Genomic DNA, 21,262 nt, shown 5'->3' with positions numbered 1-21,262 from the left:
GTGGAGGCTCCTACGTTCATGCAGAACATATGGCTTCTGTTTCACACATGACAGTGATTCAAATATCTGGAGATGGTAACTGTACCTTCACCTGTATGAACAGTCCCAGTCTTCTTAACAGCTCTTCACATAGACTGTGGAGTATCATCGCCAGCCCTTCACATGCTCCAACTGCCCCAAATGTACTCACACACTTAGCTAGCAACTGTGCCATAAATATTCAACTCTGGCCCAATTTGTCACTTCTCATCCATTGAATCAACTGATCTCTTTCTTAGGTAACATGGCCTGATTTAAGTCAACGCTTTTCTCCTTCCAGTTCATGTTCACACACAATCTTCAATCCATGTATCTTTCATACTACCTACTGCTTGCTACTTCTACAATCTCGGTACAGGACAGTCATTGCTCATCCTCAATTTCTGACACTGTTTAGCTTTCCCAACACAGGATGCTTGTTCTATTCTTTGGAGGAAGGCCTCTTGGCCTCCTTTCTTGCATAAAGGTCCTAATTTTCCACATATGTAATTAGAATTATAAACTTCCTTAATTTTTGCACAGATAGCCATATACACTTGGGGCAGATCAGTGCTATTTCTAACCAGCAGCAAGGGAGCCATTAAAAAAAGAAAGAAAAGAAAAGATAAGAAAAGAGGCTCTTCTGTGGCCACCATCAGAACAGATCTGATGCCAGAGGAGCAAAGCAGAGCCAATGCTGGTGGCCTGTGACAAATTGCAGCAGTTCTCAATGTACCATTCCTATATTCCCTGCTGTGGACAACATGGTGCCTGGCACTGTGCACTTCCTTGTTCTTCCAGGAATAGGTAAAAAACCCAGAAATCACCCAAATCAGAATAAGGGTTATTTTATACCATTGTACACAGTAGCACCTTTTTAGAGTCTAGTTTTAATTCTCTTTGCTCCTAAAACACACTGGCATCTCATTTAAATCATTCAGGTAGAGGAACAGCTGTTGGGGAGTTAACGATTAGGTAAAGAAACATAGTATGGTCATTTGAAAACATTATTTCTGCCATGTGTTAACATTCTGTAAAAAAGAATAGCCTTGTAAGGAAGTAGGCTGAAGAATAAAACTGTATTAACATACTCTGAAGGATGAAAGAGTTCAGGTAATGCCCCGAGGGCCAAACACTGAGAGCAAGATGACTTGAATCACCCAAGGTATCTGATTAGCCATAATTTAGAAACAAAAAACAAAGTTAACGAAAAAAAAAATTATCTGCTCAAATCTGCTATAATTATTTTTTTAAATACATATCCTGACGATGAATCGTTCTGAATGAAGTGTCACACTGCATCAGTCTACTGGTATTCTATCTCTGACAAGCATAGCAAAGAATAATTTGTGGGCAATGCAGGTCTGATTTTCTATAATATCTTCCTCAATAGACTAAAACTCTCCCTCCTTAGTTCTTCTTGCTCCTTAATAAGGTACCACATACTTGCCCGTCGTAAGATTAACCTAACCCATATCCAGTTAGATTTTACTTTTAATAAGCTTTATGTTCCTTAAGCCCTTGGTAGTGCTATCTGGTTCCAAACCTATGAGACTGAGTGATCAGGTCTCATCATCTCATCTAGAACTAGATAGCCTTAAAGTAGATATAAGAATCCATTATCCTTTTAAATCTTTATTTTATTTAATGAAATAATGTATTATGTGCCTGGCCCTGACTTCCTATGGAAAAATGTAGTAAGTGTTATCTCAAATATAATTCTCTTGTATTCATTCTAAAGAGTGTGAGCCCTTTAAAACCTGTTGTTAGAGGAATGTTCCTCCCTCTCTCAGAATTGTCCTTTTATGAACCTCCACCAAGTTCAGTTAAGAGAGGATACAAACAGTGAAGTCCATTTAAAACTCAACTCACAACATTGTGTGATCTTCTGGATGTTGGAAGAGATCCTCTGGGCCAGTTGGGCGGGGTCACCACCAACTCCTGGAGTGTAAGACATGGCTGATGCGCTTATTCGCTAATTTCATCAGATGTTGGTAGGCTGTGCAGTTTTCTAAGCAGTCACCTAAATAATATAAAAGGCACACAATTATATTTTTAAAGTTACTGGCTTACATTTTCCAAATTAACAAACTGTAAGGTTACAAGGACAAACTTGATTAATCTAATAGAGTTGAAATCTGGCAAAGTGACACATCAAATAGCAAAACTCTCATGTCTATTAAAAAAAACTGGACTTCAAAGGACAGAGTCATGTTAAACACATCAAACAATTAAAATAAAGTTCAAATTGCATATTCCCTTTGAAAACGTCTTTGATCTCTTAAAGAAAAATTACTAAATCCCTTTCCTGTATATAATTTTAGTTGTTTACATATTTTTTCCTTAACTAAACTCCAAACAATTATAAGGCAGGGCCCATATGCTATTTATCTTTCTCCAATATTAAAAACAACTCTTAGCACAAACAGGCATTTAAATATTGATTTATTAAGTAATCACGGTTTTTACCATTACTTTTAATTGTGGTTTTTGCCATTAAAAGTAACGGTAAAAATGGCGATAACTTTTGCACCAACCTCAATATCTAATTTAACAAACACACAGGACCTGCTCAGGAATGTATGGGTAATAGGGCTCTAATTTTAATGGAAAAGGTTAAATTTGAAATAGCAGAGCCAACTACTGAGAAGCAAATGTCATATAAAATGTTTATCAAACCTTCCTGACAGAGGAAGGAGAACGAATGACTCTCCCCTTTCAGCAGCCAGCATCTCAGAATGGAAGAGACACTGAGATACTGACACAGGAGGCAGGTGAGATGACATTCTCTACCTCTTCAATCCACACCACTCCAATCAGGGTTTGGAAAGAAGGTTGAAAAGGAATGTCCCTGCGTACTGAACTGTGCACAGCAAAGAATTTCAACTACTGCCACTCCATCTTTTCCATGAATATGCACTGGAATACCGCAAAGTTGTTGGTGGTCAATTTGTAAGCCAGCTCTCTACTAAGAGCCCGCTACATGCCCAGCATTAAACTAAGCACGTGGGAGTGCAAACAAAACAAAACAAAACAAACAAAACACACTGACACAGTATCTGCTTAAATCAAGTTTGTCATTTAGGAGGAAGGATAAAGCTAATAATGCAAACCAACAAAAAAACCCACAAATCCATAAACGATCACATGCTAGGCTAAAATGAGAAGGGCTACAAAAAGAAAAAATGACCATCACCCTTGTCTAGAAAGAATTTATGAAATAGAAACATAAGATCTGGATGCTTGGTTATGACCAGTATGCAGAACAACAAAGGCAAGGACACGAAGGCTGGGGTGGAGAGACCCAGAGCACATGGAAAGGCCACACGCAGTATGGTATTTACTAAAGGAAGGGAAGGTTCCTGGTCAACCCTGGATCAGATGATTCACAGCTGGGACAAAGGGGAAACAACAGAAAGGGAAAGAGAGGAATGGCCTAACATTTCTCACACATTTGCGACATGAAAAGTATTTCACATAGACTAATTTAATTTTCACAACCTCCTCCTTAAATTAGGTGGCATATTCTTGTTTTAATGATGAGCAAACAGCAGGCTTATTATGATTAAGTAATGGCAACCCAACCCACCCACAGGTGGAGGTGGGATTCAGTCCCAGGGTTCTTATGCCAAGGCTATCCATGCTTGCTACCACATAGAACTAAGGCCACAGAAGATATCTGGGAGAGAAGCCACAGTGAAATGTGTCTTTGCTCTAAGAAACAGTGTTGGCAGGAAGTACAACAGCTGTACTGTTGAGACCGTTAGAACAGTACTGGTTCCATGCCTGGAACTCTGGTGCACTTTGAATGTGTCTGGCCACCCTGAGAGCCCTGGCTGCTTTTAGATATTCTCCAATTTCCCTCTCAGGTACAGTTGATCCATTGTGCGCTCTTTGGGTCGCACCAAATCCTAGAGATAGATCCAAAAGCAATTTCACAAAAGGACAAATTCAAACCTAAAGTCAGACAGCTGGACCACTACAGTGGGGAGACAGGAATAAACTTCCTTCCAGGTAGCCTTGGACTTGGGCCCAGGCAGAACAAGAGCAGACATGGGGATTCACTGACACCAACACCATCCGGGACATCCTTGAAACCATGCAATTTTAAATGCATCTCCAAGTCACTTAAAAAACAAATACAGGTTTTGAATAGCCAAAACAATTTTAAGCAAAAAGAACAAAGCTGGAGGCATCACATTACCTGACCTCAAATTATACTAAAAGGATATAGTAACTAAAACAGCACGATATTCATATAAAAACAGACAGACAGAACAATGGAATGGAATAGAGAAGTCAGAAGTCAAGTTACACATCTACAGTCAATTGATCTTTTTGGCAAAGTTGACATAAACATACACTGAGGAAAGGACACCCTTTTCAATACATGGTGCTGGGAAAATTGGATCGCCACATGCGGAAGAGTGAAACTGGACCCTTATCTGTCATCATATAAAAAAAAAATCAACTCAAGATGGATTAAAGACTTAAAAGCAATACCTAAAACGATTAAAATACAAAAAGAAAATCTAGAGAAAACTCTTCTGGACATTGGTTTAGGCAAAGAATTTATGACTAAGACCTCAAAAGCACAGGCAACAAAACAAAAAATAGACAAATGAGATTTAATTAAACTAAAAAGCTTCTGCACAGCAAAATAAATAATAAACAGAATGAACAGACAACCTGCAGAATGGGAGAAAAATATCTGCAAACTATACATCCAATGAGATTAATATCCAGAATTTACAAGAAACTCAAACAACTAAAAAAAAAAAAACCCACAAATAACCCCATTAAAAAGGGGCCAAAGCCATGAATAGACATTTTTCAAAAGAAGACATACAAATGGCCAAGAAGCATATGAAAAACGCTTAACATCAATAAGCATCAGATAAATGCAAATTAAAACCACAATGAGACATCATCTCACAACAGTCAGAATGGCTATTAAAAAGTCATCCACAAACACATCTTGAGCAGAAAAAAAAGAAAAAAGAAAAAAAAAGTCAAACAAGTAGAGATGTTGGTAAGGATGCAGAAAAAAAGGAACACACTGTTGGTGAGAGTGTAAAGTAGTACAGCCTCTATAGAAAACAGCATGGCAAGTCATCAAAGAACTAAAAATAGAACTAATAGTTGATCCAGTAACCTCATTACTACCCAAAAAGAAAAAAAAAATTATACCAAAAAGGTATCTGCACTTGTATGCCTATTGTAGCATTATTCACAATAGCAAAGATTTGGAATCAACCTAAGTGCCCATCAGGTGTCTATTAACATTCCTGACAGGATAAAGAAAATGTAGTGTATATAAATGCAACGGAATACTATTCAGCCTTAAAAAAGACTGATGTCTTTTGCAGCAACACAGATGGAACTGGAGGCCATTATCTTAAATGAAATGACTCAGAAAAAAGTCAAACGCTGCATGTTCTCACTTGTAAGCGGAAGCTAAATAATGTGTACACATGGACAGAGTGTGGAATAAGACGACACTGGAGACTCAAAAGAATGGGAGCGTGAGGGATGAGAAATTACTTAATGGGTACAATGTGCATTATTCAGGTGATGGTTACACTAAAAGCCCAGACTTCACCGCTATGCAATATATCCACATAACAAAATCGCATGTGCACCCCTTAAATTCATATAAATAAAGTGATTTTATTGAGATATGGCAATACAATACACCTACTTGAAGAACACAATCCAATGGTTTTTAATATACTCGCAACATTGTACAATCATTACTTTTAGAACATTTCTATTACTCTAAAAGGAAAGTTTGTCATCATTAGCAATCACTCTCCACTTCTCCCCAACCTCACTGGCCAAAGGCAACTCCTAATCTACTTTGTATCTTTATAGGTTTGCCTATTCTGGACATTTCATAGGAATGGAATCATACAATGTGTTCTTCGAGACTAGCTTCTTTCTCTTAGCATGCTTCCAAGGTCCATCTGTGCTGTATCATATATCAGTACTTCATTCCTTGTTATTGCCAAACAATATTCCAAGGTATGGATAAAGACAATTTTCTCTTGGTTCAATGACATCTTCCTTTCTCCTTTCCCTCTATCAGGTAGATCTCTGGAAAAACTGGCTTACAAGCCAAAACAAACACATTGAGTGAAAAATTGTTCAGTTTGTTATTCCTGTACTCTCTGGGGACGCTCCTCCATACACATGGTTCCATTTTAATGATACCTGAATGAGTCACACATCCATGTATCCAGTTCATACCCTTGGCTTTCTCTCGTGTCTACATGTCTGTGAAGCTACAAGAACTCAGCCATTTCCTGTGCAGCACACAATGGAAGTAGCAACAAGAAACCTCTACTTTGGGCAAGACACTTTGCATTTGGGCCCATTGCCAGGATCAAAATGAGATAATGCACATCCAGAGACAATTGCTTTTCCACCCTACACAGAGGAAAGTTATGATCTGTTCTTGCAGCTACAGGACCAACATCAGCATAAGACCATCAGAAACTCACCTGTCTCAAAACCATGCAATCACACCTGAGGCCTACTCTCTCTCCCATAAACAGCTCTATCAAGTCAAGAACAGTATTCTACAGCATTTTCCTTACCCCTAAAACTCACACCAGTGAAGTCCAAGTCTTCTCACTGTTTTCTTTCAAGGCCACCTTTTTTCCTCTCTGGAAAATCAACCACTTAGTCACAAACACAATCAATTTTTTTCATCACTTTCCTCAAGCTACTAAACGCAAGAAAGTTCCTGCTGGTGAGACAATTGGCAACTGGCTTCATTCACCCAAAGTGGTGCCACTTAGATTGACTGGAATCATAAGTTTTGTTTTACTTTTTCTTTGTTTGGCTGTTGTTGTTGTCATTGTTGTTTGAGACAAGAGCACCCAGGCTGGAGTGCAGTGGTGTGATCACGACTCACTAAAGCCCTGACTTCCGGGCACAGGCAATCCTCCCATCTCAGCATCCCAAGGAGCTGGGACCACAGGCACCTGCCACCACATCCCACTAATTTTTTGATTTTTTTTATAGATATGGGGGTCTCACTTTGATGCCCAGGCTGGTCTTGAACTCCTGGGCTCATGCGATCCTCTGGTCTCAGCCTCCCAAAGTGCTGTGATTACAGGTTTGAGCCACTCTATATAGCCAGGTATCATGAGTGAAGAATGAAAAGCAATTTGCGAAAGATAGAAAGATATGTAAAATAAAACAGAGTTAACAATGGCCAACACTCATCTAGTACTCATATTTCCTAAACATTGTGCTTACGACTTTTAAATTTATTTTCTCAGTTAATTCTTACAAGCCTATGATGCGGGTATAATTACTAATGCGATTTTTTTACATGAAGAAATTGAGGCATAATGAGAATAAATAATCTGCTTAAGCAAAGGAGCTAAAATTTGAAAATAACCATAGAGCTGACATTTTTTAAACACTAAACCATACTGCTTCCTCGTACAACAAAATTAAGGGCAGATGAACTCACTCAGTTAGAAAAACCAAATTTGGGCTGGGTGCAGTGGCTCACGCCTGTAATCCCAGAACTTTGGAAGGCTGAGGCAGGCAGATCACAAGGTCAAGAGATCGAAACCATCCTGGCCAACATGGTGAAATCTCGTCTCTACTAAAAATACAAAAATTAACTGGGTGTGGTGGCATGCACCTGTAGTGCCAGCTACTCAGGAGGCTGAGGCAGGAGAATTGCTTGAATCCAGGGGGCGGAGGTTGCAGTGAGCCGTGATCACACCACTGCACTCCAGCCTGGCAACAGAGTGAGACTCGTCTCAAAAAAAGAAAGAAAAAAGAAAAACCAAATTTACTACTTTTCTGCAAGTCCCGTATGAAGTTTTGCTATTCCCACTCCTAAGATGAAGGAACATGCCTGGGATAACTACAGGAGTTGATCAAGGTAACAGAGAGGAATAGCTTACTCCTTTTCTCTATTATTATTCTAATACGTGGTATCCAAAAGGCAACAACAGTTGGCTCTTTTGATAATGAGACACACAAAGGAAAGGAACCAAATGGTTGTCTTTAAAATATACATATACAAATACATGCACAGACAGATAGGATAGGTAACTACAAATTAATTAAAAGCTTATGATCTCTGCGTATAGGCTAAATGGGTGCTGATTCAGATGTCTGCTTTTCCACATCAGTCTCCATTACCTAGTCCAGAGCAGCTATGCACTAAAGTACTCTTGTTGAATACTTTTGAAAACCCACTCAGAATTCCTATTTCATTGCTCAGAATAATAATTATAGAATTCATTACCTAGACCTGCACTAATAGAGTAGCCACTAACTAAACGGGCTGTTAAAACTTAAATTATAGTGGTTACTAGAAGCAGGGAAGGATGGCGGGAGGGGGATAGTCAAAGGTTGGTTAACTAACACTAAAATACAGCTAGGTAGGAGGAATGAAGTCTAGTGTTCTATACCCCTAAAAGGTGACTATAATTAATTACAATTTATTGCATATTTTCAAATAGCTACAAGAATGAATTGTGAATCCTCTTAACACAAAGAAATGTTAAATGTTTGAGGTAATGGATATGCTAATTATCCTGATTTGATCATTACACATTGTATACATCTACTGAGGTATCACATGTACCCCACAAATGTGTATAATCATTATCTGTCAATTAAAATAAAAGCAAAAAAAATCTTATTATAAGCTGTTAACAAGGTAACTGCAGTAAGAAACTACACTTTTACTCTACATTTCATTTTTTGATGTGACAATTTACACCGTTTTATATTGTATATCACTTAAATTACATTGTAGCTCTTGTTTTTAAAAAATTAAAATTAATTAAAATTAAGTTAAATGAAAAATTCAGTTCCTCGGTCATACTAGACACCTTTCAAACGTTCAAAAATTCTGTGTGCCTAGTGGCCAGCAGCTTGGACAGCTCATTCACAGACCACGTCCATCATCACAGAAAGAGCTATATTGCACAGTGCCAATCTCCACATCGCAATAATCATCTTTCTATGAAGATATACAAACACCATAAAAACAGGAAGGGAGAATCAAAGTGCAACACTCAGATGAGCGTCTTCTCAAGACTGCTTCTAAAGAACACAAAAGAATGAACAAAGGGAACGTTAAAATGTAATCTTAAAGTGTCAAACACTACTCCCAGTTAAAATCAGATACACTGTAGAATCCTTAAGATTTCCATTTAGCATATATCTCATGCTCTATAAATCTACTCTGGGCAAAGAAGGGGTCAATTTCACTTTCTTAATCATTAACATCAGCATAAACAACTGGACTTCTCTCTACCCTCTACCCCAAATAAGTTCTGACGGGTGGGGGGTGAGCATTTTTTTGTCTGTTTTGTGGATTGTACTATTCTCAGTGCCTGGCTACATCATAAGTGCTTAACAAATATTTGTAGAATGAATGAATGTACCCACTTCCTAAGAACACACACCCAGCGTGAGGGTAAATATTACCATTTCTAAAACATAAAATTCCAGTGCCTTCTTTCAGATCCCGAAGGTCGCAGGCTCCTTGCTGCCTTAGGCCTTTGCTGGGTGCCATTTCCTATTTCTAGAAGGCTCTTCCCATGATCTCCATGTGACTGGCTCCTTCTCTCCAGCAAGGCCTCATCACATGCTAGAGAAACCTTTGTGACCACTCTGATCTGAAAGTGAGAACTCACCACAGGCCACTCTTTGTCAATCTAACTTACTGCTTCACAATACTCATTAGTCTAATTAGTTACTGTTTATTATTGATCCCTACACCTCTGGAATACAAACCTTTATTATTGATCCCTATACCTCTGGAATACAAACAGGAGCTACTTCTGGAATATAAACAGGGGATAGATGACCTTGTCATTCTGTATAATCTACAGTGCCTGGTGCATACTAAATGCTCAAGGAACTGTCTACATAAGTATCCTCTGCACAAACTACATTAACTGCATTCTTTGGCCTTAGATCTTCCATCACTGAACTTTTGTACTACTTGGTTTTAGTTCACAATATCAAGGATTATTTTTTTTCACACTTTCACACACAAAACTTGCAAATTAAATGGAATCACAGCAAACTTTACTCAGACTTACTGTGGATATTTTCTATAATTTACTTTTCAATCATCAGCACTTAAAGTTTGGGGTCATAATCAAAATGAGAATTGATTTTGTTATCAAGAGCAACATAAGTAACATATCCGAGGAAAAATGATGATGTTAATGACTTAATATGGTATCATATTAACCTCTGCAGACACTGTGAAGTTAAGAGCATAATTCTTAACTAGTCACAAGTCTGAGGCCAACTTCTCAAAGTGGCCTATAAGGCCTGGCCACATCACAAACACAGTTTAACACCATTATCAGCCTCTGCCCAGGTGAGCTCAGAGAACCTGCAGAAGAAACGCTAACTTCCAACATTATTATATAGCACAGCATTTCATAATTACTTTCTTTTCTTCCAGATTCTGGGCAAGTTTTATATACTATATATAATTATAGTCAGAATACAACGATCTGAGGTAAACAAAAATTAACGTATATAGATAAGAGTCAAGCAAATGTGAGAAATTTGTGGGAAAAAAACACAGCATTTGATCAGAAATGCAACTTTTTTTTCTTTGTCTGAATTTAAAGAAAGTAAGTAACTAAAAAACAAGGTGAAGGAAATACTAGAAATATTTTATGTATGTTTAAAGGTTTTTATGTAAATTAATTAAACGTGTATACTAAGAATGTCAAAGAAAGTATGTTAAGTCATCAAGCCAAATAAAACAAATACTACGAGCCACTGAATAAACAAACATACACGGTTTGTCTGCTACAGCCATACATTTTTCAGTTCCTCTATATTCGGGAAGTTTAAAGTGTGTTTTTCAATCCATGAGTTGAAAAGAGGAAGAGGTCATTTGGTCATGTCTGGATTCCTGAGCTGGGCCCCAGCCGGGTCTGGCGCCGGCCACGCCGTGCGCCTCGGGAGCGCTGCCCATGGGACCGCGGCGGGTGCGTGGCTGGCCAGGCCCACCTAACCACAGCCGCGCGCTCCAGGAATGCGGAACGCGCCGCGTCCCTGCACCCGGCCTGGGGGTGTGGGGAGCCGCAGGCGCTCCGGGAGCCGGGGCAGTCCGGCCCTTCCTCACCTACCGAGTGCCTGCTGCAGAGCGCAGGGCGGCGGCCACCTGACCACGCGCACAAACAAGGAGGAGCGGCGCCGCAGGGGCACCGCGCCTCCCTGTCGCACGGCCAGGAAACCCCCCTCCCCAGGGTCCTCTTACCTGGACCTCGGTGGCTCCCTCCTACACCTCCGACCACCGTCACCCACCGACCCCCGAGCCTTCAGCTGCAATTCTCAGCTGATGGGCGGTGGCGTGGGGACGCCCAATGCGCATGCCCGCAGCACAATTCAAGGAAGAAGGCGGGGTTCACCCCTTTTCTATTGGCCCGTGGGGCTGAGTGACAGCGGCCCTCACCGCCCCTCCGGTTCCAAGCTAAGGAATGGGGGTATCAGCAAAATTGCAAGGGAGCTGTTCTTTGAAGCCTGACGTAGAAATGGTGAACGCCTCTTAACCTGCGTGCAAAAAAGCAGAGGACAGAATGGAGGACAGTTGTCTTCTTTATCTGGTGAAGCCAGCCTTCTTGCACGCGGGTCTTCACCCCGCCCCTTTAGCTCCTGCCTATCTTGTTTGCTAACCTTTAACTGCAGTAGATCGCGTTCACAGCTCTATCGAAAAATGCAAAGGCGAATACACAATCCTAGCGGGAACAATGAAGGAATAAGTGAAGAGTCATCTCTGGGTCCTCACTTAGTAAACAAGTTTTCCTAGTACGTACAAGTCATTCGAAGCATTCCTGAAAAGCAGGGCGTAGTTTTCACATGGTTTAAAACAAGCAGAGACTGTTCCAATGATAAATATGCAAATATAATGTAATTGTTAGATGAAAAGCATCAATTGCTACAAATGAAAGAAAGCCCTCACCAAATTAATTAGAAGATAGATTGGCTTAGCCTTCGCCTATATTAAGGAAACACTATTTTCTAAAATGATTACCCGGATATGTGATATCAAAAGTCCAGATGCACTTAGGTGGAAAAAAGCAAAACCTAGTATAGAATTCTGGTTGGAACTCACCAACACTAAGTGTGGAATGTTATCTGTTTAAGAGAGATGGACAGAGAAAGAATAACCCAGAAAAGGGGTAACCCACAAGATAGGAAATAAACCAGGAAAAGGCAAACTAGAGAATGAAGGGAAAAAGAGGGAATGGTCCATCATGTCATCTGTCACAGAAAGTTCAAGTAAATAAAGAACTGAAAGTAGTGCATTGTACTTGAGAATTAGGAAGTGACTGGTGAACGTAGGAAGAGACATTTCAATCATTGAAGGAACTCATGAAAGGATCTTACATCTGTGTGAGGTTTAGTGCACTTTCCAAATGCCATTCATATTATCTTTGATAGACCTCTGGGCTCTGGGAGGGGAAGGTACAATGCACTACAGAAGAACCTGAGATTAAGTGGCCTCTTCAAGTTGCCCTGATAGTTACTGACTATGCTGGGACCAAAACTTAGCTGTCTGAGCCCTCATTCTGGGCTTATTGCAATTTCTTGCTTTAAAATATGTTATGAATGGATTCCTTCCAGGTCTTTTGAAAACTTAAGAATAAGATTTCATCCTTTGGTATTTAAATGGAAAAAAATAAATATGTCTAGACAACCTTGCAAAAGTTAGAAGTATTAGGATAAATGAATTACAAAGAGTTCCTGACACTTATAATATTTCATCTGTGAATCTGGCTGCTACCAAGTTAAATTCAGCCAGGTGTCTTGAACCTGGTAGGGCTTTAAAAGTCTCCTAATTTGATGAGTGATAATGTCACATCTCCCCAAATAAATCCTTTCCATGTGCAGAAGTTACCTGCGACTGAAGGCCTGTAATTTGGATTTTCAGAAATAGTAATTTGGAGATTTGAGCCTTCTTGGAGAGATTTTGAAGGAAACCAGAAGTTCTTGAATGGAGAATGTTATCTGCATTCTTGTTGTGTCCTTATTAATATAAATACCTCCTAGGATGGAGAACTGTTCACTGCTGTATCTCCAGTGTCTGGGATAGCAATTCCAGGGAATAGAAGGAGATAATTGCTGGTTCATTTAATAGTTACTAAACTAAAAATATTTTTTACATGACCACTGTATGATTCTCTGGGAAAGCCAAAGAAGTAAAAGACGCAAAAAGGTGAATAGAGCAAGACAGGGACTTATTGGTAAGTGAGAAGTACAAACTGACTTATGAAAGTTTGTTTTTTATTTATAATACAATGGGAAAACCACAACTAGTTTTAAAAATCTGTGCTAGATTAAAAGGAAGCTTAAATTAATACTTAATAAACAAGAGTTAGTTCAGTTGTACCTTATTTTTAAGCACCTTCCATGTCTCTCTACAGTCTACTTGTTTTCTGTTTAAGATCACACAAGTGCCTAGTCATATGCCAAGTACAGGATCGATTTTGCCCTAGCTTTTGAACATGGAGGTAATAAATAGGTATCCCATGGAAATCTTACATGGAGCATTATAGCATGGTGACTGGTATATTTGTTTCTAATTTTACCTCCTGGTGACTGGTATTTTCATTTCTAATTTTACCTCCTAAGTGTTATTCGTATGTGCCCTCTTCTCTCTGTCCCTCACAGTTGACATCGTGATCCACTGCAATAGCCTCCTTGTTGGATCTTCTATCCCCGGGTCTACTCAACTTTATTATTGTCAAAGCCACCACTGAATATTTGAAGCTCCAATCTGAGAATTTTGCTCCAGGCTTCATGCCATTTCCATGATTGCAGCATTCCCTGAACTGTAAATCTTAAGAAAAAAACCCAAAATGATTAAATTGGGGAGAGCTGGGGAATTATGTGGGTTGAAGTAAGGAATCAGGGACTTGGTCTACAAAGAAATGTTTGGGAAACATATTATATTACATTCTTGAAGATTCACAGAACATATTTGTAAGTTAAAGGCACTGAGAAGTGGTTCAGAAAAGAAACATGTATAAATTTCTTTTACCTGGTATTTTATGAGTGTATTTGACGGTGGAACTTGTCTGTAAAACTTTTAAATATGCATAATGGAAAACACTGCTCTCAAAATCAAGTTCAAGCCCCTCGCATAAGCACAGGGTGACCACACATTTAGTTTGCTAGGACAGTCCTAGTTAATGCTTGTTGTCCTGGCCACCTGTCTTCTGAGCATGCCCTTTCATTCTGAAATGTACTTCAGTTCAGATGATGCATCATATGGTCCCTACACATATAAGGACCACGTGGTCTCAATCCTGCCTTTCCAAACATCAAAATTTATGCTTGAAATATGTTGGCTTAAATAACTTCTCTGTATCTGTCTGCTCACCCCTCCCTCCCAGCAGCTAGCTCCCCAATCACAAACCAGGGGTTTTCTTATTTCTTTGCTTCGCTCACGTAGTTCCCATTAGCTAGCATACATTTTCTCTTCTCCCCCATGTTTTAAATAATTCTTTATTTTGAAATAACTTTAGATTTATAGAAGACCTGCAAAAATAGTACAGCACTCCTATATATACTTCACCCAGCTTCCCCTAATGTTCCCCTAATGTTAACATCTTACATAACCATGGTCCACTTGTCAAAACTAAGAAATTAGCATTGGTATAGCAGTACCAACTAAACTAGCTTGTATTTTCCCTGCTCCAGCTCTAGAAGCAGTCATTTTGCTATTGAGCTCTTCTTCCTTTTATTGGAAAATGTTGTTTAGAAATCAAGGGCCAGGACCACCAGGCACAGTAGCATGGCTCACACCTGTAAACCCAGCACTTTGGAAGGCGAAGGCAGGCACATCTTTTGAGCCCAGGAGTTCGAGACCAACCTAGGCAATGGGGCAAAACCCCCTTGTGATGGTTAATACTGAGTATCAACTTGATTCGATTGAAGGATGCAAAGTATTGATCTTGGGTATGTCTGTGAAGGTGTCACCAACAGAGATTAACATTTGAGTCAGTGGGCTGGAAAACACAGACCCACCCTTAATCTGGTGGGCACCATCTAATCAGCTGCCAGCAAATATAAAGCAGGCAGAAAAACGTGAAAAGGCTAGACTAGCCTAGCCTCCCAGCCTACATCTTTCTCCCATGCTGGATGCTTCCTGCCCCCGAACATCCAAGTTCTTCAGCTTTGGAACTCGGACTGGCTTTCCTTGCTCCTTAGCCTGCAGACAGCCTATTGTGGGACCTTGTGATCATGTGAGTTAATATTTAATAAACTCATATATATATATAATTGTATATATGTATGTATATATGTGTATAACTCATATATATGTATAATTCTGTTCCTCTAGAGAACCTTGGCTAATACACCCATTTCTACAAAAATCAGCTGGGTGTGGTGATGTGCACAGTAGCTGTAGTCCCAACTACTCAGGAGGTTGAGGTGGGAGGATTGCCTGAGCCCAAGAGGTCAAGGCTGCAGTGTGTCAAGATCATGCCATTGCACTGCAGCCTGGACAACAGAGTGAGACCCTGTCCCCCACCCTACCAAAAAAAGAAAAGAAGAGAAATCAAGATCAAGGCACTAGCCTTCTCATTGTTACTAGGGTGTCAATGCTTCTATGCTCCCCTCAATGGACAGAGCTAGGAAATAAATGCATATATACTAATTCATGTATGTAGGATATTTACTCCAGCCTTCATGCCATCCTCACGTTTGCTGCATGCCCCAAAATATATTTCGTAAAAATAAAAGTGCTTGGACTGGGCAAAAGTAGGGTTTGTGTGAGTTGGGGCAGGGAATCACGGAACTGGTCCATAGAGAAATGTATGTAGTATAAATTATATGCAGTATAAGCCTTATAAAAAATATGTCTGTATATTTAATTTTATATAAAACTGCCAAATTGTTTTCCAATTGTTTTACATATCCATAACTGTATCAGATTTTATCTATATACATAAAAACATGAATTCATCTAGGCATTCCCAACTGTAATCCAACATTATAGGGGTCATTCTAACCTTCCCTCATCCTAATTTTTAGCTTCTTTCTCTAGAAGTAAGAAACCTAGCTCCCATTATCTACAATTTATGTTCTTATTTGTACAATGTAAAAAATTAGGTTGTTACAAAGGTAATTGTGCTTTTTGCCATTATACCGCAATTACCTTTGCACCAACCTAATAGCTTCAAAATTGCTAACTCCTACTCTGTGTGGGAAAAAAATCTTTAGTGCAGTGTTTATGTGTAGTTCTTCTTGTCTTTAGTCTTACAGTATTGAGTCAAAACAACGTTTTCTTAAAAATCACCATGGTCGGCTCTTTACCTATCCCCTTCAGTGAAATTAGGTTGTGTTTGCTTTGCAGTTAAATTCATTTGTCATAGATCTGCATTCTGTCCTATGATCCACAAATATACTGATTGATTTTCTTAAAAATTGTATAAAGCTCATTGTTTGTGGTATATAGTTCTGTAGATTTTTGACAGATGCATAGAGTAATATATCCATAACGCCAATATCATAGAGAACAGTTCTATCATACTGAAAATTCCCTTTCACGACAACCTTTATTCAACCCCTCCCCCTCCTCCCTTCCATGGCAACCACTTATGTTTTCTATCACCAGAGTTTTGCCTTTTCTAGAATGTCCTATAAATTCGATCACACGATGTATAACCTTTTGGGTCTGATTTCTTTCACTTAGCAGAATGCATTTAAGATACATACACATTGTTGTATAAATCTATAGTTTGTTTTTTTGTGGCTGAATAATATTCCATTGTTTGGCTATAACATGGCTTGTTTATCCATTCACCTCTTCATTGTTTCCAATTTTTTGGCAATTATGAATAAAACTTCTGTAAATACTTACATACAGATTTTGGTAACAATAGAAATTTTCAATCACTTGAGTGAATATCTAGAAGTAGGTTTGTTGGGCTATATGAGTGTATATTTATTCATTTATTTTTGCTTTAAATATTACTCTGGGGGAGGCGCCACCACACTTCTACTCAATGAAGAGAAATGTTTTTACAATCTAGAGGTAATTTTTTTACACCTATTATGGCATGAATTCATAGGAAATAAGTTCTAGCAGACAGGCTCCTTCCTATTGGTTCTCACAAAGTGTGTTTCTCTGGATGGAGCAGGCTGCTGCTTTAATTGCACTCAGGTGACTTTCTCCTTGAGATCCTTCTTTTTCTGATCATTTTCCTTCACTTGTTTCAGGAAGCTGTCTCGGCACTTAGCGTACTTAATATGCTCAATATGCACGTTAATTATCTTGGCAAGAATCATGCCCTTAACTTGTTTGTTTACAACAATGCCAACAGTATGCTGGGTAACACTGTAGACTCTTCCAGTTTTTCCATGGTGACACTTGTGGGGCATTCATTTTTGAACAGCACCCATCCTCTTGATGACTATAATATCACCTTTCTTGTAGATTCGCATGTATGTGGCCAAAAGAACAACTCCATGTTTTCTAAAAGGCCTAGAGAACATGTATCAGGTGCCTCTCCTCTTTCCATTTGTGTTCATCATTTTGGCAAATTACTGGAAGATGTCAATTCTGGTTCTACATTTAATTTTACAAAATTCTTCCAAATTGTTTTCCAAGGTGGCTATATCATTTTGCATTCCCATCAGCAATGATTGAGGATCTCTGTTACTCTACTTCTTTGTCACCTTTTAATATTGTTGAATTGAAAAAATATTTTTCATTCTCATATTCTCATGGGTGTGTAGTGACATCTCATTGTGATTTTATGCATGCTTATTTGAAATCCATATGTCTTCTTTAGTGAAATGTTAATTCAAATCTTTTGCCTATTTTTTATTAGGTTGTCTTCCCACTGTTGAGTTTTAGGAATTATTTTTGTATTCTGGTACTTTATCAAATTTATCATTTGCATGCATTTTCTCCTAGTCTGTAGCTCTGTAGCTTATCTTTTCATTCTCTTCTTTTAAAATTTCTAAAATTTTCTTTCAGAAAAGATCTGGGATCTGGCTATGTTGCCCAGGCTAGAATGCAGTGGCTATACATAGGCCAGATTATTGGACATACAACTTTTTAAACTTCTGGGCTCAAGCAATCCTTTCTTCTCAGCCTCCCGAGTAGCTAGGACTATAGGCACATGTCACCACACCCTGCTCATTCTCTTAATGGTGTCTTTCATGGAGAAATAAATCTTTAATTTTGATAAATTTCAGGTGGCCATATTTTTCTTTTATAAATTATGCCTTTAGTGATTAATTTAAAAGCTCATCACCAAACCCAAATATACGGATTTTTCCTGTATTTTATTCTCAAAGTTTTATGGTTTTACATTTTACATATAGGTTTACAATTCATTTTCAGTTAATTTTTGTGGAATGTATCAGGTATCTGTTAAGGTTTATTTCGTTTGTTTTTTTGCATGTGAATGTCCAATTATTTCAGTACCTTTGTTGAAAAGTCTATCTTTTCTCCATTGAATTGCCTTTGCATTTTTGCCAAAACTCAGTTGACTATATTTTTGTGAACCTCTCTCTATTTTTCATATGCCATTCTATTAATCTATGTTTATATTTTCTCCAACATCATGCTGTCTTGATTACTGAAGCTCTCTAGAGTAAGTTTTGAAATTGTATAATATGAGTCCTCTGACTTTTTTGTTTTCCAGTATTTTTGATCATTTCAGTTTCTTGGCTTTTCTATAGAGATTTTAGAAGCAGTTAGTCAATATCTACAAAATCATGCTGGAATTTGATTGGGATTGTTCTGACTCTACAGAACACATTGGGAGGAACTGACATCTTAATATTGAGACTTTCAATTCATAAACATAGTATATCTCCATATCTATTTAGATTTTCTTATATTGTTTTTCATCAGTGTTTTGTAATTTACAATATACAGATTCTGCACATATCTTGTGAGTCATATGTAATTTATTCATTTGGGTACTCTTGTAAATGTATTTTTAAATTTTAATTTTTACTTCTTCTTTGCTGAAATATGGAAATATTATTGGTTTTTGTATAACATCCTTGTATTCTGTGACCTTACTAAATGAATGTATTAGTTTTATGAGCTTTTTGTGTATTCTTTAGAATTTCTACATAGACAGTTGTTCTGTGAAAGGGTATATATAAAAAGTGACCCCCAAATGTCAAAGAAGGCAAGAAACCAAAAAAGGAGGCAGACAAACCTAGTTCATTGATATTGAGTGACTTATTAGAGGGAACTTACAGACAGCAGCATGGTCTTGGGTGGCCACAAGACAAATAGATCTCTGCACTGCAACCCTCGAGATCCAGGGCATATATCTTGAGGGAAAAGTATATGTGCTCTGGAAGGAATATGTAGGTGGCTATGAGCATCAGGGCCTAAGATTTCTGTAACAGCATCAAGGGAGGTTTTGGAGAAAAACTTACAATAAATAGGCATTTCTAAATAAAAAGTAATACATCAGCAAGACATTTTGGCAGCATTCCTGGACTTGGGGTTAGTCAGAAGTCGCATGGCAGATTAGCATTTAAAATAAAGTCACTCTTTTCCCCACAAAAACAAATATAATCTGTGAATATAGTTTTATTTTTTTTCTTATTCTGTATGCATTTTATTTCTTTTTCTTGCTCTGTCAAACTAATTAGAACTTCCATTATGACACTGAATAGTACTAATAAGAGAGGTCATCCGTGCTGGGTTTCTGATCTTAGGAGGAAAGCATTCAGTTTCTCACTACTAAGCAGGATGAACAGCATGGTGTTTGCTGTAGATTTTTTAAGATTTGTTTTCCTAGATTAAGGATGTTTTCTTCTACTTCTAGTTTGCTGAGAATTTTAATCATTAATTAATGCTAAGTTTTGTCAAATGCTTTTTCTCCACCTATTGATTACATACTTTTACTTTTTAGTCTGTTAATACAGTAAAGAGATAGTAATTGATTTTCAAATATTGAGCCAGCCTTGCATTCCTAGGATTAATCCCACTTGGTGGTGATATATTATTCTTATTATACATTGCTGGATTTTATTTGCTAACATATTGTTGAAAATGCTTGTATTTGTATTTTTGAGGGCTATTGTCTGTAGTTTTTGCTTGTTTTTCACTTGTAATGTTTTTGCCTGGTTTCAGCATCATGGCAATGCTGATCTCATGTAAGTGGAATGTGTCCCCTCCTTTTCTATTTTCTGAAAAAGATTTTGTAGGATTGGTATTATTTTGTCCTTAAATATCAGTAGGATTCACCAGTGAAACCACAAGGGCCTTACTTTGTATGTTTTTAAAGATTTTTAACTATACAGCACATTCATTAGATGTAGGACCATTCAATTGATCTATCTCTTCTTGAGTGAGTTTCCGTAGTTTGTTTCTTTTAAGAGGTTTGCCTATTTCATCTAAGTTGTTGAATTTATATATATAGGGCTGTTTGTAGCATTCCCCATTCTCTCTTTGATGTCTCAGTATTAGTAATAATATTCTTTCTTCTGTTTCTGATACTATAATTTGCATCTTCTCTCTTTTTTTCTCTTGGCCTGGAAACAGGTTTATTAATACTATTGATTTTTTTTAAGCTTTTGGTTCCATTGATTTTTTCCCATTATTTTTTGGTTTTCAATTTTATTTATTTTTGTCCTAATATTTATTTCCTTCCTTCTGCTTGCTTTAAGTTTAATTTGTTCCTTTTTTTCTCTTGTTTCTTAAGCTGGAAGCTTAAGTTACTGACTTGAGATTTTTCTTCTTTTCTTATATAAGCATTTACTGCTATATATTTTCATTTAAGTACTGCTTTAGCTGCATCACACACATTTTGATATCTTGTAATTTTTAATTTCATTTAATTCAAAATATTTTTTAGATAACCCTTAAGACACCCTCTTTGACCCATGGTGATTTTTAGAAACGTATTATTTAATTTTCCAAATATTTGAAGTGTTTAAGATAATTTTATTTTATTAATATTTAGTGTATTTTTATGGTCAGAAAACAACTTTGTATGATTTCTATTCTTTTAAATTTATTAAGTTTTGTTTGATGGTCAGAAAATCATTACACCTGACTCTGAGTGGATCAAAGATGACAGACAGGGCCCAACTGGGGGCAAGTTTGAACCTTGCCAGTTTGATATTTGGTACTAGGCAGAGTGGCTAATGTCTATGTTTTGCCACATGTATTTTACTCTGGCCAGAATGGAAAACATTAATTCGGTTCCCCCATGCAATCCCTCATGTGGCGTCA

At 37.9% G+C, this 21,262-nt stretch overlaps 1 protein-coding gene across 2 annotated transcripts in view; it reads right to left on the bottom strand.

Annotated features, from left to right (window-relative positions):
• The window catches only part of STX7 (syntaxin 7), a 67,188-nt gene extending 55,466 nt beyond the window's left edge, over positions 1-11,722 (bottom strand). For both annotated transcript variants that reach the window (XM_011974114.1, XM_011974122.1), the window contains exons 1-2: positions 11,294-11,722; positions 1,891-2,041 (exon numbers count right to left, since the gene is read on the bottom strand). In XM_011974114.1, the coding sequence (XP_011829504.1) occupies positions 1,891-1,975 (85 nt within the window). In that variant the 5' untranslated portion in view covers positions 1,976-2,041; positions 11,294-11,722. The remainder of the gene's footprint in view (positions 1-1,890; positions 2,042-11,293) is intronic.
• Between the last annotated feature and the right edge of the window lie 9,540 nt (positions 11,723-21,262).

The sequence above is a fragment of the Mandrillus leucophaeus genome, unplaced genomic scaffold (assembly GCF_000951045.1).
Source record: "Mandrillus leucophaeus isolate KB7577 unplaced genomic scaffold, Mleu.le_1.0 Scaffold1007, whole genome shotgun sequence".
Lineage (NCBI taxonomy): Eukaryota > Metazoa > Chordata > Mammalia > Primates > Cercopithecidae > Mandrillus > Mandrillus leucophaeus.
The sequence above is the reverse complement of the archived record's forward strand: the minus strand, read 5'-3'. Positions and strand labels throughout refer to the sequence as shown.